This window comes from Phodopus roborovskii, unplaced genomic scaffold, assembly GCF_943737965.1.
Source record: "Phodopus roborovskii unplaced genomic scaffold, PHOROB, whole genome shotgun sequence".
NCBI lineage: Eukaryota > Metazoa > Chordata > Mammalia > Rodentia > Cricetidae > Phodopus > Phodopus roborovskii.
This window is the reverse complement of record NW_026126541.1, coordinates 12,781,361-12,798,773: the sequence shown is the minus strand read 5'-3', so window position 1 is coordinate 12,798,773 and position 17,413 is coordinate 12,781,361. Positions and strand designations below refer to the sequence as shown.

The 17,413-nt window shown below is 39.2% G+C and overlaps 1 protein-coding gene across 2 annotated transcripts in view; it reads left to right on the top strand.

Annotated features, from left to right (window-relative positions):
• Positions 1-17,413, top strand: part of Slk (STE20 like kinase) — a 54,321-nt gene that overhangs the window by 25,640 nt on the left and 11,268 nt on the right. Inside the window, exons 8-13 of one of the 2 annotated variants that reach the window (XM_051200088.1) lie at positions 932-1,060; positions 1,379-2,734; positions 4,029-4,159; positions 4,325-4,448; positions 8,029-8,208; positions 10,395-10,487. In XM_051200088.1, the coding sequence (XP_051056045.1) occupies positions 932-1,060; positions 1,379-2,734; positions 4,029-4,159; positions 4,325-4,448; positions 8,029-8,208; positions 10,395-10,487 (2,013 nt within the window). The remainder of the gene's footprint in view (positions 1-931; positions 1,061-1,378; positions 2,735-4,028; positions 4,160-4,324; positions 4,449-8,028; positions 8,209-10,394; positions 10,488-17,413) is intronic. The other variant, XM_051200089.1, reaches the window with a different exon arrangement.

Below are 17,413 nucleotides of genomic sequence, written 5' to 3'. Positions count from 1 at the left end.
TTGGTTAATTCAGATGTGGTTGACAACCAAGAATAGCCATCACACAGACACTGTTATAATGAATGAAATGTCTTTACTTAATGTTAGGATCATTTAACCAAGCAAAACAGGAATTTGTAGATGCTTTTTAACAAAAATATAAAGGGTGTTGTAAAGTTTTTATTAATACTTTGATGGGATTTATGTAGATACTAATATAAAAAAATTGTGTGTGTGTGTGTGTGTGCATGCGCATGTATGCACTTACTTTTCCATGCCACAGTGTGCATGTGATTGTCAGGGGCTGGTTCTTGTCTTCCACTATCTGATACTGACTGAACCCAGGTCATTAGTTTGGCAGCAAGCACCTTTACCCACAGAGCCATCTTATTGGCCCCTTTTAATTCATTTTAAAGAAGTGATGCCTAAACTTAAAACTTGTTTAAATATTAATTTAAAAATTATTTATCAAACATACACAAAAACCAAATATAATTTCTGCTCAGCCATAACAAGTTGTTTTAATTTTTGACAAATTCCTTCAGGTTGCCAAATGAAAGAAAACATAAGATCTGTAGGATGACTCAGGAAAGGGACATGCAAGCAAGCCTGGCAAACTGAGTTTGATCTCTGTGACCCACACAGTAGAGAAAACTCCTAAAGTCTGACCTCCACGTGAACATGTGTACACACTAAATATATAATGAAGTCTCATTAAAAATAAGACTAAATTGTACAAAACAAAGTAAAATTCAGTTCACACAGTCTTTGCTCTTGCTCACTCTCCTCTCCCTCTTTTTCTTTCTAGGTATATACCTAAGAAGTTGTGTATGCTTTTTATATCCATATCCATAATTCATGTTTTTGACACAAGGGATCTATTTGTTTAAATTTACAATTATTTCAGTTATCATTGAGCATGCTTTTTTTTTTTTTTTTTCATGATTAACAGCATCCCTTTGTTACTGTTGATTCCAACAAACCAGTCCGAGAATTGATTGCTGAGGCAAAGGCTGAAGTAACAGAAGAAGTAGAAGATGGCAAAGAGGAAGATGAAGATGAGGAAACAGAAAATGCTCTGGTCAGTGTCATTAAGGACACTTCATTTAGTCAAGTTTTAGAGATGGGTTTTGAGATGTGGTTGCACATGTATCTGAGGGTAACAAATGAGGGCAGCACAAAACCTTCAGTTTTAGAAGTGAAGTTGGTAACAATGTTTTGTCACCTATTTTTATCATGCTTATTATTGAAGACTGTCACTTTTTAAAGTTATTTTTGTAACTTCAAGTTTTATAGAATATAGCTTAAATATTTCACATATGAGTATAGATATGTAAAGCCATTTGGATGACTATGTTGTGGTTATGTTTTAATACTATGATGTATCAAATCTTTTTAGCCAATACCTGCAAATAAACGTGCGTCCTCTGACCTCAGTATTGCCAGCTCTGAAGAAGATAAACTCTCACAAAATGCTTGTATTTTGGAATCTGTATCCGAGAGAATAGAACACAGTATTCCTGGGGATAAATTTAGCAACGAAGTTCTTAATGAAAAACCCACCACTGACGAACCTGAGAAGGACCTGAAGGGTGTTAATGAGCATATGGGTGATTCTAACTTGGAAACTATGGCAGAACTCAATGACCAAACAGTAGGAATCCATGAGAATGGAAGAGAGAAGAGACCCAAGCTGGAGATCCCTCCTGACACCGAAGACCAATGCCAGGCAGATATTAATTCAGTCAGTGAAGGAAATGAGGGTAATGTAGTGACTTTAGAAATGAGCGCTAACCATGTGAAACCAGAGGAAGACAGGAATAAAGAAAACCTAGAAATACCTGAGAACAAATGTGTGCAGTCTGAAGAAATTAAAGATAAGCAAATTCAAACAATGGACTTAGTTTCTCAAGAGACCGGAGAAACAGAGGCAGACTTTCAGGCAGTTGACAGTGAAGTTGGGTTTACAGAAGAAGATGCCCAAGGGAAACTGAGGAAAGATGCTAACACTCCAGAAGTTGTCCTCAGTGATAGAGTCAGCGAGGTGGTGACAAACGAGGCAGGATATGTTGCTGAGAAGGCTGCTGAGCACATGGGCAAGGTTGCAGACAGTGCTGACAGGAAGAAAGTAGAGGAAGGGACCCAGAGGTTAACAGAGACGCCCGCAGACGGCCTCGAGGCTGGCAGTGCTGAGGGGGAGCCTTGTGTTCAAGGGAGAGTTGAGAATGAAGAGCTGCATCAGCCATCTGCAGTGCATGAAGGTGACAGACAGCTCATTAGCACCCCAGTGACCACACAGGCAGCCGGTGAGGAACCAGGGGCAGATGAAGTTGAGCAAGTCGGCGAGTCACATGGCTCTGATGAGACAGAGCCAAGTGCAGTGTCTGGTGGCGCTGAGGGACAGGCTCCAGGAAGTGGAGCCGCGGCCGCTGCTGCTGAGATAGAGTTGGGCAGGAGAGAAGATGCACGGGAAGTGCCAGTGAGAACAGAGCCCCAAGCTCCTGCGGCCTCACAGTCCAGCCAGCCTCACCTTGTCCCGATACCCAGTATCAGTGTTAACTCCGAGAACACGGGAAGTAAAGGAGAGACAGTCGCTTTACCAAAGCCTGAAAGCACTCTGCCACCAGAGCCTGCAAAGGAAAATGACACTGACTCAGGCACTGGGTCCACTGTGGAGAAGAGCAGCAGTGACTTGAACCTGTCCATCTCTAGCTTCCTAAGCAAAACTAAAGACAGTGGGTCAATGTCACTACAAGTAAGTGTGCCTGCGGCCTTGTTTGGGTTTTGCCTTGTCATTTTGCTAATTTCTAGTTTGTTGCTATCTTAAAACACTATTAAATCTGTAATAATAATAGCCCTATGAATTCTTTTGGGATCGTAGGATAATCAAAACAAAATTAAGAGAAGATTCTGGGAATAATCTTTAAAGATTGTTCCTTTGTTCTTAGCCATTGATACTGCCGAAAGCATCATGGGGAAAACAAACCTCCAAGTACTTCCCTGTACTTGGAACCATTAAGCACAATTCTCCAGTCTTGTTACTTAGGAGCCACATGGGCAGTTATGTCGGAGCCTAGGAGGCTCCTGCGGGTCAGTGTATGTAGTAAAGTAGTATTTCTTTAAGTTACATTTTATTTATTATTTTGAATGTTTATGTGTGGAGGCACTTGTGTACGATAGCGAGGACAAACGTGGGAGTCAGTTCTCTCCTACCCTAAGTACCTCTGTGGGAATTATTAGTTGTACATACCTTACGATAGAAGCTGAAGAAACTTGGGCAGTTTGTAGGTTAAGGAAGGTGTATTTATTTTTTGAAAGCATGTCAGTGTTAGATTTAGAGGCAGCCCTAGTCCAGGTTTGAGGGGAACGTGGAGCATGGAGGAGTGACAGGTTGCTCACAGGTATTAGAGGCAAACTTGAATTCTAGCACGTTTAATTTAGAGCCTTTTCTTCCACTTCCAATTTTCTACTCTCGTTTTCTCTTTCGTTTCCTTGTGTCTTCTCCTCCCCTTCACCCTTGTTTCTCTTTCCACATTTTTCCTTCTTTCATTCCCTCCCTTCCTTAGTTTCCAGAGTCTTGTTGTGGAGTCCCCAACCTCTCATCAAACTCCCGAGTTCGGCTTCCTTGGCTTTCTAGCCCCCATCTGGCCTCCAGTAAACCAAGTAATTGTCTTTACCAATGTAAAATGTAGCGGTGAGCGCCCACAACAGTGAAAGAAGAAAAGTTAAATATGTGAAAGTCATCCTATAGGTTTATATGGAATTTTATTACTGCTGTACCTAATACTGTAGTGTCATAAGAGTTGTGTACGCACATGGCCAGAATGCCTGACATCACTTAAAAAGGTTTTTTGTTTTGTTTTGTTGTTTGTTTTTTACCTGCAAAGTCCTCAGCTTAAGTGTGACGTACAGTGTCAACACATAGCTGAGTCCTGCTGCTTCGTATGTGCCCTATTCAGGGCTGTCCAGGCATTTTTATTTCTAAAGAGGAAAATATCTTTCACATACAGTGTTTATACAAAACCTAACCCAAATGAAATTTCACTCAGGAGACAAGAAGACAGAAGAAAACATTGAAGAAAACTCGCAAATTTATTGTTGATGGTGTAGAAGTGAGTGTAACAACGTCAAAGATTGTTACAGATAGTGACTCCAAAACTGAGGAATTGCGGTTTCTCAGGTGAGTAGAGAAATGATATATAATTAGCATGACTTTAAACTTAATTGCTGTTTCTGAAAACTATGTAAAATAGAGAAATAAGAGTAAATTGGTTTTAAAATTCAAAATCTTAAAAGTATTATTATTCCAGAGTATAATTTGCTTCTTTCTGTTACACTTTGTCAGGCGTCAGGAACTTCGAGAGCTAAGATTTCTCCAGAAAGAGGAGCAGAGGGCCCAGCAGCAGCTCAACGGCAAACTGCAGCAGCAGCGAGAGCAGATCTTCAGGCGCTTTGAGCAGGAGATGATGGTGAAGTCTTCCGTTCTGTGTTATTTCATCCACAAAGGAAGTCCTATAGGTGTTTTAGAAACAGCTATAGAATTTGCTGTTCTGTGATGAGCGTTTTCCTGGTTTTGTGGTGTATTTATCTAGCCTCTGTTTCTGAGGTGTTTTGGATGCTTCTTAAAAAAACAAAAACTTCTTTAAAGGGGTCTCCAATTGCTCTTACTACTGATTTTATAGTGTACCAAGTTTCATTTGCAGTCTGTCATGAAAAGTTAGTATTAGCAGGCTGGTAGATTGTTTACCAAGTTTTTAGGTAGAATGCTGCTTTAGTGTTCCAGTTTCCTCTTTCAGCTTACAATAATTTTCCTTTTCCCTTTCCTCCCTCCCATGCACCCCTCTCCCCCTTTAAACTCATGGTCTCAGACCTTTGTGTTTAATTGCTGATTTGAATATGTATTTCTAATATAAATACAGCATGTTGAGTTTTATAATGTTGCTTGTGTGTATAGCATGTCATAGCATGTCATAGCTGACCACTTCCTACTAGGTAACCATTGGAGGGCTAATCGCTGGGGAGGGCTTATCACTGGGGAGGGCTAATCGCTGGGGAGGGCTAATCGCTGGGGAGGGTAATCGCTGGGGAGGGTAATCGCTGGGGAGGGCTAATCGCTGGGGAGGGTAATCGCTGGGGAGGGTAATCGCTGGGGAGGGTAATCGCTGGGGAGGGCTAATCCCTGGGGAGGGTAATCGCTGGGGAGGGCTAATCGCTGGGGAGGGTAATCGCTGGGGAGGGTAATCGCTGGGGAGGCAGTTGCTCCCACCCTCAGTGCTCCTTAGCTGCCTGCAGTTGTTTGTCTAGGGTTGGGTTCCGTGAGATCCCCCTTCCATATGAGCGTATCTGTTGATGCTGTGCTCCTTCAGGAATTGTTTTGGCAACTGTATTGTTGAGACCTCATGGGTGTAGTTTTCCAAACATGTCTAGGAGACTCGGTCTCACATCAGGTATCCTGGCCCTCTGGCTGTTACGATCTCTCTGCCCCCTCTTCTGCAGTGTGCTCTGAGCCTTAGGTGCAGGTGTTGTATTGTAGATGGCTGGGCACCACATGATCATTGTTCTCTGCATTTGAATTAGTCGTCATTTTCTGTAATGTTCTCCATCTATGTGAAGAGATTTTTGTTGTTGAGAGGTGAGAGCTACAGTAATCTGCAGGTATAAAAATAAATATTTAGAATACAACCAGGAATTATGCTGGTTTTGTAAAGTGGTGGTTTAGGTTCCTCTCCAAGATCCATGACCCTAGGTAGGTTGTCTAAGTTTCTAGTACCAGGAATGATTTCTCTTTTGTGGAGTGAGTCTTAAGTCTTATTATAGAGTTGTTTTTTACCACCAAAGTATGAGTGCCAATATGGTTATTATGCCATGCCTGGTTGTTGTAGTTCATAGGTGTCATAAGTGGGGAGTACAAGGAGTAAGCTTGCATGGAACCTTCTGGTACCACAAAAACTAGTCCCTTAGGGAGGAGGCTTTCAGGGTAGATCCTGTTTGTATTGTGTGCGCGCGCGTGTGTGTGTGTGTGTGTGTGTGTGTGTGTGTGTGTGTGTGTGTATGAAGTGCATGGTGTCGTCAACAACAGGAACTTAACTTTCCACCTCTGGGAGGCAACCAAGGGCAACAGCAGTAACTAGTGTTTTGGGAGTCCCTTGGACTCCCCTGACTAACAGCTCATTAGGGGACTTCTGATGCCTGGTAATGTAGATTTTTGCTAGCTCTTCTGTGGCTTTTGGGGGGGGGGGGAGACATTCTTTCAGCCCAGGGGGAAGATTTCATTTAGACTATGTATGTATATGTATATATATGGACTTACATGTATTATTGTATAATTTTAGAGTGATTTCTTAAGACTGTCTTCTATATTGACCGTCTTCCCGCCTCCTAACCCTCCCCCAGTCCCATTTCTCCTTCTAATTACATTTACCTGCTTTTCTCCTCTCTGTTGTACCTTTCCTTTTGCCATGGTCCCTTGCTACTTTCCTGGCTTCTGGAGCATTCCAGATTACACACTCAAATCTGAAGGTTTGAAGTTAAAGTACAATGTTTGTCTTTCTGGGACAGGGTTAACTCACTTTCTATTTCCATCCATTGCCTGCAAATTCCATGATTTCACTTTTTTTTTTTTTTGTAGCTGTATAGTATTCTATAGTGTATACGTACCACATTTTCATTATCCATTTTTCAGCTGAAGGGCATTTAGGATGGTTCCATTTCCTAGCTCTTGTGAGTAGAGCAGCAGTGAACATGGCTGAGCAAGTGCCTATGGGCAGGATCTGTCAAGTAGGTAGCAAGTCCTTTGGGCATATGCTGTGTCCTGTGGGAGATTTATTTTAGCTTTTTGAGGATTCGCTGCTCTAATTTCTTTAGCGGCTGCAGCAGTTTGCGGTTCTACCCACAGTGAGTGAGTGGTCCCTTCCCCTACATCTCCTGCAGCATTTGTTGCCGTCGGTTATTCCATCGCTCTTTCTGTTCTGACTGGGGTAAGGGGAAGTCTCAAAGTTGCTTTGAATTGCATTCTCTAATTGCTAGGGATGATGAACATTTATTGAAATATTTTAGTTCCTTTTTTCTTCTTCTTCTTTTGAGAACTCTGGTCTCAGGTCCAGATTTGAATGGGTTGTTTGTTATCTTTGACTCTGTTTTTTGGGTTCTTTGTATATTCTGCATATTGATCCTTTGTCTGAGTTAGGGCTGTGAGCTTCGTATTCAGCTGAGTGTTTCTTTAAGCTCTTTGTGGCTTTTTAGTTTTGCGAAGTCCCACTTACCAATTGTTGGCCTTAGTTCATGGGCAAGTGGGGTCTACTGAGAAAGTCCTTTCTTACACCTTTGTCTTGGAGAGTAGTGCCTATGTTCTCTAGACTCTAAAGTTTTAAGGCCATCTAGAGCAGTTGTTTTCAAGCTTGGCTGAGTATTAGAACTTGCTGGCAGCTTTTGACAATTTCCTTTTTTCACTGGGCCTTGCAGTTAACCCTCCATCTTCACACCAGGGTCGCTGTAGAAAACAATGCTGTGGCACTTGCTGCTGAGCCCCTCAGTTTTCCCTTGTGTCCCCAGCTGGGAAGGGAATTTAGGGATATGGTACAAAATTTCATATCTAGCTTAAAGTATGTTGGAAGAAAAGGTAATTTAATTAAATTATAATTCTTTGCAGCTTTGTAACTAAGTGTTGAGGACTGTTGTTTGTGCTGTGTGCTTTGTTGATTGTGTATTCTGTCACCACAGCAGGTTCTCAAGAAAATAATGAGAGGTATTCTCACTGAGTGCTTTTGCAGTCCCCTTACTCTGTTTTCCCTCCATAGATTATTTTTCTGAAATGTTTTTCTTTTCAATTTCTTTTATTTTTGAGGGGTTGTTGTTGCTTGTTTGAGACAGTGTCTCACTCTGTAGTATTACATTCCTGCCTCCATTTCTCCGGTGCTAGAATTAGAGCCATGTGCTACCATATCTGGCTTCAACTTACTTCTTTCTTTCCTTCCTTGCATACTTTAGAATATGCATAATTACTTGAATATTTGATGAATTTGAGTGGTAACAGACTGCATTGTTTTACAGAATAAGAAGCGACAATATGATCAGGAAATTGAGAATCTTGAGAAGCAGCAGAAACAGACAATTGAACGACTAGAACAAGAGCACACGAACCGCTTGCGAGATGAAGCTAAACGAATCAAAGGAGAGCAAGAGAAGGAGCTGTCCAAATTCCAGAATATGCTAAGAAACCGCAAGAAGGAGGTAAGTTAACTACCATTGCTAATCATCACAGCTGTTTTTAAAAATGCAAATTGAAGACAGTCTAAGGAATTAGGAATAATAGCTGGTAACTGAATAGCAGTCATTCATTCATTCCTTTGTTCTTTTTCCAAACAGTGGTAGGTAGCAGTTAGTGAGGTCAGATGTTATCTCATTTTACTGCCAAGAAAACAGGAATTAAAGAGGTTTCAGTGGTCCATCTCCCTTACTTTGAGCCAAATCTTCAAATAAAAGTCCAAGCTGTATTTCATTCTGCCATTTGCCTCTTATTAATGCAATATTTAGGGCCTTATTTAGAAATACTTTTTCAAGAGAACTTAACATCAGTCGTATTTACCAGTGGCCATAAGAATTACCATTTACAAATTACTTGATGTTTGCATTTTTCTCTGTTAGGATCATTGATTTTCTTAGACATTCTTCCAAGCAGAAACTGAATAGCTTGATATTGAAAGTAGCGTAAGTCACGTGATTATAAAATGGTCTTGGCTTTTCTGAGCTGCTTCCATGTAGTTATAGAGCTGATTGTATTTTCCCTTGTATTTTGTCCTTTTGTTCCTAGATTGAAATAACATATATCCAAGCAGTTTTCAGTGATAATTTTATGACTTGTTCTACATCTTTGGTGCAGGAGAAGGATTTACATTTTCAGGGTATAAATAAACAATCTCAGGGGAAAATAATTGTGATCAGTTCTATTAGGATTGGAAGGAAATATCTCTACCAAACTAAGAAAGATATTTTCATTTTTGTTACACATCTCAGCTACCAAGATTTTAGCATTTGACTTTAGCATTTAATTAGGGAGAAAACTGAACATTATATTATTGAATCTTAAGGATGTGTTCAAATGGCCTGAGCTGTAACAGCAAGTACTTGATGCTTTCCTTAGGTCAAATATTGGTGTGCAGCTTCATTTGCTATAGCCACCATTCCTAAAAGGATGTTTTATTGTTATGTCTTATATAGGGTTGCTTTATATACCATGATAAAGATCTGTGTTAATTAAAAAAGAAAAACCAAAACCACTTTGTTGAGAGATTAATGTTTGTATCAGATTAAATTAAGACTTAATTATTTAATTCTGGGTGAATAAGTCTGTAGTTACTGTTCTGAATTTGGAGAGTTTTAACTTGTTATATTTCAGGTCATGATGTATTTATGTTGGATAATCTTATTGTTATTTTTTCCCTCATTGCCAAACTTCTTGCATTTGGGGAGTCTCTTGCTTTTAAAAACTGGTGATTTGGTTTCACGAGGAATTGCTAATGGGAACTTTAAGGACACTGTTAAATCAAAAGCAGTCTCTTTTCTGGGTGTCAGTGGCGTGTGGTGACTTGGAATCTGGGCTCTTCTGGTGCTTTTACTTGCAAACACATGCTCCTTTTTGAGATCTGGACTAAATGGGTGAAAGTCACATTTAGGTTTTTTGGGGAAAAAAGGAGGAATTTAAAGATATACTTCATTTTAAAACATACCTTGGTGTAAGAAGTCATAGTTTAGTAAACTTGAAGAGTGCTTGCCTTACTGATTTTTAATGTTGACCAGCTTGGCTTCAGTTTCATCAGAGAATATTATCCAGTCCTACAAAAGGTCATTAGCTGTATTGATTTTTGTCACACCATGTATATATAAAGTGGCATGTTTTATGGAAAAAAGCTTATTTTTCCCTTGTTCATTTGAAATCCCACTTCCCTTCTTCCTTTTCCTACCCTGGTGTCATGAAGGGGGTCACCTAGAAGTATTTCTTTGATGGTGTCAAGTCTGTTGTAAAGTTTGCACTTTGTAAATTGAGTTAGCTTTTCATGTGTTTAGCGTTTCAAATAGTATCGATAGGTGTGTTTGTAATTTTTGATCTCTCAAGAAGGCATTTGAATCTGTCCCTTTTACCTCAGCCCTGGTGCTGTGAGCACTTCTACACTGATGGGTGCGTGGGGATAATCAAGCAATGAATGAAGCTCTGTGTGCTGTGTTGTCCCTTTCTGCACTGAGATTGAGCACACTCTCTCTTCTTATTCTTTCCCACCAACTAACGCTTATGCTAATGCATGTTGAAAGAAATCGTTAAACAACTTTAATTTTGATTTGTAGCTTTCTGATCACATACGCATGTGCTTTCTGTGGAGAAAGTATTATTTCCCCACCTCCTGCATGCTTATACACTGTAGGTTATAAATGAAGTGGAGAGAGCACCCAAAGAGCTGAGAAAAGAGCTCATGAAACGCAGGAAAGAGGAGCTTACACAAAGCCAGCATGCCCAGGTAACAGCAGCAGCTTCATGCTACTAAAAACAGAAAGCAGCCTTTTCTCTCAGCTCAGTAAACCATGGTTGAAAGAGGAAATTTAACTGTATTATTTAATGTTGAATTTTTCCCCATCTATAGATACCAGGATTTTTTTTTTTTTTTTTTTTTTTTAGTAATGCTGAATATATAGTTGGTGATGTTTAAATTGCTAATATGAAAGTAACTGAAATGTTTAAAAAGTTGATCCCAGATAAAAGGAGCAAATGGGTTCGTCATTGTAACAATCGCTACTGCTACCTGATTTTTATCATGACAGGAGCCTTTTTTTTTAGGAAGTGGGGCCAGTGCTTGCTAGAGACCTTTAGGGCAGAGTTGGGGATAGGCGTGTAAGTCTGGGCTTAGAAAAAGAATGCCTATTGGAAAACCATTTAGAATAAAAATGGTAAATTTTACTATTAAATGGTAGGTCATACATTTTTTTTTTAAGATCAACAACAATCAACTTCAAAGACAGATTTTTAGTATGTTATTTCTTTTTGATTTAGAATTCAAAAGCTAATTGAGCAGAATATTTTTACAACTAGATAAATGAATATTTTAACAGAATTTTTCAGTTACTTCAATGTATTGTCCTTTAAATGTGGTTTTAAATAATATAGAAAACAATGATTCAGTGAAAATGATTTCACAACATACCCAAGCTTATGGGACACAATGAAAGCAGGACTAAGAGGAAAGTTCATAGCACTAACTGCCTACATAAAGAAGCTGGAAAAACCTCACATTAACGAATTAACAGAACACCTGAAGGCTCAATAACAAAAAGAATCAAATTCACCCAGGAGGAGTAGATGTCAGGAAATAATCAAATTGAGAACTGAAATCAACAAAAATAGAAACAAAGAAAACAATATAAAGAATCAGTGAGACAAAGAGTTGGTTCTTTGAGAATATTAACAAAATAGACAAACCTTTATCTAAACTAATGAAAAGGGAAAGAGAAAAAAATATCCAAATTAATAAAACCATAGACACTGAGGAAATCCAGAGAGTCATCAGGTCATACTTCAAAAACCAGTATACCACAAAATTGGAAAATTTAAAGGAAATGGACAGTTTTCTGAGTAAGTACAACATACCATAATTAAATCATGACCAGATAAACAAATAGACCTATAACTCCTATGGAAATAGAAACAGGCATCAAAAGACCCCCCCTACCCCCATACACACAAAAGCCAGGGCCAGATGATTTCAGCACAGGAGTCTATGAGAATTTCAAAGAAGATCTAATACCAGTACTCCTCAAATTGTTCCACACAATAGAAACAGAAGGAACATTGCCAAATTCTTTTAATGAGGCTACAGTTACCCTGATACCCAAACCACACACAGACATAACAAAAATAAAGAATTAGACCAATCTCCCTCATGAACATCGTTGTGAAAATACTCAATAAAGTATTGGCAAACCAGATCCAAGAATACATCAGAGAATTTGTCCACCATGATCAAGTAGGCTTCATCCCAGAGATGCAGGGATGATTCAGCATATGAAAATCTATCAGTGTAATCTACCATATAAATAAACTGGAAAAAAAAAGCCACATGGTCATCTCATTAGATGCTGAAAAGGCCATTGACAACATTCAACACCTTTTCATGATAAAGGTCTTGGAGACAACAGGGATATAAGGAACATATCTAAGCATAATAAAAGCAATTTACAGCAAGCCAACAGCCAACATCAAACTAAACAGAGAGAAACTCAAAGCGATTCCACTGAAATTAAGAACATGACAAGGCTGTCCACTCTGTCCCTATCTATTGAATATAGTACCTGGAGTTCTAGCTAGAGCAATAAGACAACAAAAGGGGATCAAGAGGATATAAATTGGAAAAGAAAAAGTCAAACTTTCACAATTTGCTGATGATAGTTTAGTATATATAAGCGATCCTAAAAATTCTACTAGGGAACTCCTACAGCTGATAAACAGCTTCAGTAATGTAGGAGGATACAAGATTAACTCAAAAAATGAGTAGGCCCCCTATATACAGATGATAAGTGGGCTGAGAAAAAAATCAGAGAAACATCACCCTTTACAATAGCCACAAATAACATAAAATATCTTGGGATAACCAAACAAGTGGAAGACCTGTATGACAAGATTTTTAAGTCTTTGAAGAAAGAAATTGAAGAAGACATCAGAAAATGGGAAGATATCCCATACTCTTAGATAGGTAAGATTAACATAGTAAAAATGACAATCTTACCAATAGCAATCTACGGATTGAATGCAATCCCCATCAAAATCCCAGCAAAATTCTTCGCAGACCTCAACCTCATATGGAAAAACAAAAAACCCAGGAGAGCCAAAACAATCCTGTACAATAAAGGAACTTCTGTAGGCATCACCCAAACCTGACTTCAAACTCTACTATAGAGCTACAGTAATGAAAACAGCTTGGTATTGGCACAAAAACAGACACATGGACCAATGGAATTGAATCAGAGATGGTGACATTAACCCTCATACCGGTGAACACCTAATTTTTTTTTATACAAATAAGCTAAAAGTATAAAAGGGAAAAAGAAAGCATATTCAACAAATGGTGCTGGCATAACTGGATGTTGACATGTAGAAGAATGTAAATAGTTCTGTATCTATCACCATGCACAAAACTTAAGTCCAAATGGATCAAAGATCTCTACATAAAACCACTACACTGAACTTCACAGAAGAGAAAGTGGGAAGTAGCCTTGAATGCATTGGCCCAGGAGACCACTATCTAAACATAACACTGGCAGCACAGACACTAAGAACAACAATGAATAAATGGGACCATTTAAAACTGAGAAGCTTCTGTAAAGCAAAGGACACTGTCAGCAAGACAAAATGGCAGCCTACCGAGTGGGAAATAATGTTTACCAAACCATCTTACAGAGGACTGATCTCCAAAATATACATAGAACTCAAGAAACTAGATGTCAAAAGACCAAATAACCAATTTTTAAAAATGAGGTACAGATCTAAACAGAGGGATCTGAAATGGCTGAAAGACACTTAAGGAAATGCTCAACACTCCTAGCCATCAGAGAAACGCAAATCAAAACAATGCTGAGGTACTATCTGACATCTGTCTGAATGGCCAAGATCAAAAACTCTGATGTCAGCTTATGCTGGAGAGGATGTGGAGTAAGGGGAGTACTCCTCCACTACTGGTGGAAGTGCAAACTTGTACAGCCACTTTGGAAATCAGTATGGTGGTTTCTCAGAAAATTGGGAATCGATCTACCTCAAGACCCAGCAATACCACTTTTGGGCATATGCCCAAAGGACACACCCCCAACACTGCAAGGACATTTGCTCAACTATGTTCATAGCAGCATCATTCATAGTAGCCAGAACCTGGAAACAACCTAGATGCCTGTCCACCAAAGAATGGATAAGGAAAATACGTTATATTTACACGGTGGAGTACTACTCAGCAGTATAAAACAATGACATGGTCGGAACTAGAGTGGAGTAATCCAGACCCAGAAAGACAAATGTAATATGTACTCACTTACAAGTGGATATTAGACATAAATCAAAGGACAACAAGTCTACTGGCCACAACCCCAGACAACCTAGCTAACAAAGAGGACCCTTTGAGAGACACATGGATCCACTGAGGAAGGGAAAAGACTTCTGAGGAAATTGGGAGTGTGAGGGCAGGGGAAATGGTAGAATGGGAGAGGGTGGAGGGAAGGGGAGTGGGGGAAAATATATAGCTCAATAAAATAAAAATAAGAAAAGAATTTATTGTTGAATTAATTGAGTGATTCTGTATTCTTAATTTTAGTTTGCTTTTTTTCTTTTTAAAATTACTTTCCATGTAATTTGGGGAGCTGGCTTTTATTTTCCCATGAAAGATAAAATTTAATACTAAATTCTTTCTGTAAATTTAGTGGAGTTCAGATTGTAGCACTCCAAAAATATTTATTCCTTTGATAAGTTTCCTAAACTTTGGTAATATTATAGTCTCTTTTAGACTTTTTTTCAGAGTTCTTAAGTCATAGTTGTAGAGCTGGTACATATTTGATACCTAGTCCACAGACTTTCAGACTATTTTCCTAGGATCTCGTATTTAAGGCAAGAATTGTGGGGTTGTGTTGCTTCTGTGTGTAAAAGAGGCCTTTTCTGTTCCTCTTTGTTCTACCCTTCCCCTCTCTCTACCCCCTCCCTCCCTTTGTATCCTTTCCTATTTCATTTATCTGTGCTTTCTAGAGGCCAGCATTTTTGAGAGTTCTCCCTCCTTCCCCCATATGGGGCTTAAGCAGGTAAGTCACCTTTAAGACCTAAGAGCACCATTTTTTTTCTTTTTTTAATTTATTTTTTACATTCCAATCCCAGTTCTCCCTCCCTCCTCTCCTCCTGCTCCCCCCCCCCAACTCCCCTCTCCTCCCATCTGCTCCTCAGAGAGGGTAAGGCCTCCCCTAGGATGTCTACTAAGTCTGTCCCATCATCTAGTTGAGGCAGGACCAAGGCACCTCCCCACCTCCACACCAATGTGTCGAGGCTGAGCAAGGTATCTCTCCATATAGAATAGGTCCACCAAGTCAGTTTGTGTATTGTGTTAGATCTTGGGCCCACTGCCAGTGGCCTCATGTAGTGCCCCCAGTCACACCGTTGTCACCTATATTAAGGGAGTCTAGTTCAGTCTTATGCAGGTTCCCCATTTTTCAGACCTGAGTCAATGATCTGTCACTAGCTTGGGTCAGCTGATTCTATGGGTTTCCCCATCATGGTCTTGACTCCTTGTTCATATTATTGCTATTCCCTCACTTTGATTGTACTCCAGGAGCTTGGCCCAATGGTTAGTTTTGGATTTCTGCATCTGCTTCCATCTGTTTGTGGAAGAGGGTTCAACCTTCTCTGGGGTTGTTGATTGTAGCCTGGGTATCTTTTGCTTTATGTCTGGTATCCACTTATGAGTGAATACGTACATATTTGTCCTTCTGGTTTTGGGTTACCTCACTCAGGATTTTTATTCTAGTTTTGTCATTTGCCTGCAAAGTTTAGGATGTCATTGTTTAAGAGTACCATTTTAAACCTGATTTATAAACAGATCTATCTATCCATCCATCCATCCATCCATCCATCCATCCACCCACCTACCTACCTATCATCTATCTATCTATGTGGGGGGGGGGCTTTTAAAAGGAGTTCCACTGATAGATACAAGTAACACATTAGAGTTTGGAAACCACTGACATAGTTCTCACCTTTTATTCTATAGATGGGAGATAGGTCCCTCTGTTTCTTGACTTGACCTATTCTTTCCATCTACATGACGTCATCCAGATGTCTGTTTTCTTACCTAGAAGGTACGTTTTGTTCTGACCCACAGGGTGTTGCTCAGGTCATGATTCAGTCTTTTCACTTGTCATCTTGTGCAGTTTTCAACGCTCAAATGCAGGATGTAAGTCCATGCGCGTGCTGTGGGAGGTGCCTTCTTTTTTACTTGTGCTTTCTTTGACTCACATGTGCCTTTCATTGTTAACTTCATTGGCTGAAGTGTAGAATATTGAGAGCTGATGCCAATAAGAACAGTAATAATAGTGTGGCATGAACTTAGTACTAACAGTGTTCTTCCGAGTTCTCACACCTGGTTCTCACTGGTACCAGCTTCATGCAGGGATGGAGTACGTATATCCTTTCTCTGCACTCTGAACATGGGCACAGAAGACTGCTGATCTGCTACAGACCAGCGCTTTGTATGGCCTCAGCAGGAGAGTTGGAAGCCGAATGCTTGCAGTGGAGGGCTCTATTTTTCTTCCTCCCCACCGTAGATTTTAACTTGAAAATTACATAATTTTTAGGAAAAGTAAATTATCTTCTGGGTAGAGTTTTATAAACTTTGCACATGTGAGAAATTGAATGCTGTGATTAGATTTGTATCTTTGTGTGAAGTGACATTTTGATTACGTACAATTTAGATGTCTTGATTATGGATATGGTCAGAAAAGCCATGGTAAAAGTAGTGATTTTATTTCTGTTTGTGTCCATTCAAATTGTCAATAATAAATATTGAGGTGTTGTTATTACTGTAGTTTGAAATTATGTCTGAAATTCCAAACTGTATTCTTTCTCACAGTTCCCATAGGGAAGGCTAGCCAATGTAACATGGTAAATTGTGTTTGTGAAGTTTGGTGTATCCTACTGGAGTAGATAGAATACAGCTTGACTTCAGCCTTTTCTGTTTCCTCACTTCCAAATTAGATTTAAAAAGTAATTGGCATATACTTTTTAAAACAAGAAATTATGATTTATAAACCTTTTTCTGATCATTACCATTTTTGAGTAAATCTGTTGAGTAAGTGATCAAATTTCATACAAGTAGTCCACCTTGTCATAAACGTCTGATAGTTTTTAGGACGGGAAGCTGTAACTTTAATACTTAGAGTTAGTGACTGAGCTGAGAAAATTACTTATCAGAATTTGAACTTGTACTTTTAAAGGTCACTGACTTCATAGTATATGAGACCAGTTTTAGAAATGATTTTTGGATTTCTTAGTTTGGGTTCTTTTATTGTTGGCTTTTGTGACGTCTACTGATAACCTCATAGGTATTTTTAAAGGCAGAATGTAATTCATGCAGACTTTTTAGAATGTGAAATTTCTCTTAGTTTCTGTTCCTAAGAGCAATTTCTAGTTACAACTTCTACTGTAAATGTATTGTATTTGGCCTTTGAAGTTGGGAAATTTAATAGATGGGCAATAATATTAAAATTACATCACTTGAAGTAAAGAAGCATATTAATTTGTGTGAAAGGGTCTTTTTCAGGTATTTTTTAACTTGAATATAAACTGTGTGGTATCCTCCATCTATATTGTCATTTAAACTCTGCTTGCTTATTCAGCTGTGAAGCAGCCTGGTTCCTTGCTAGATTCTGT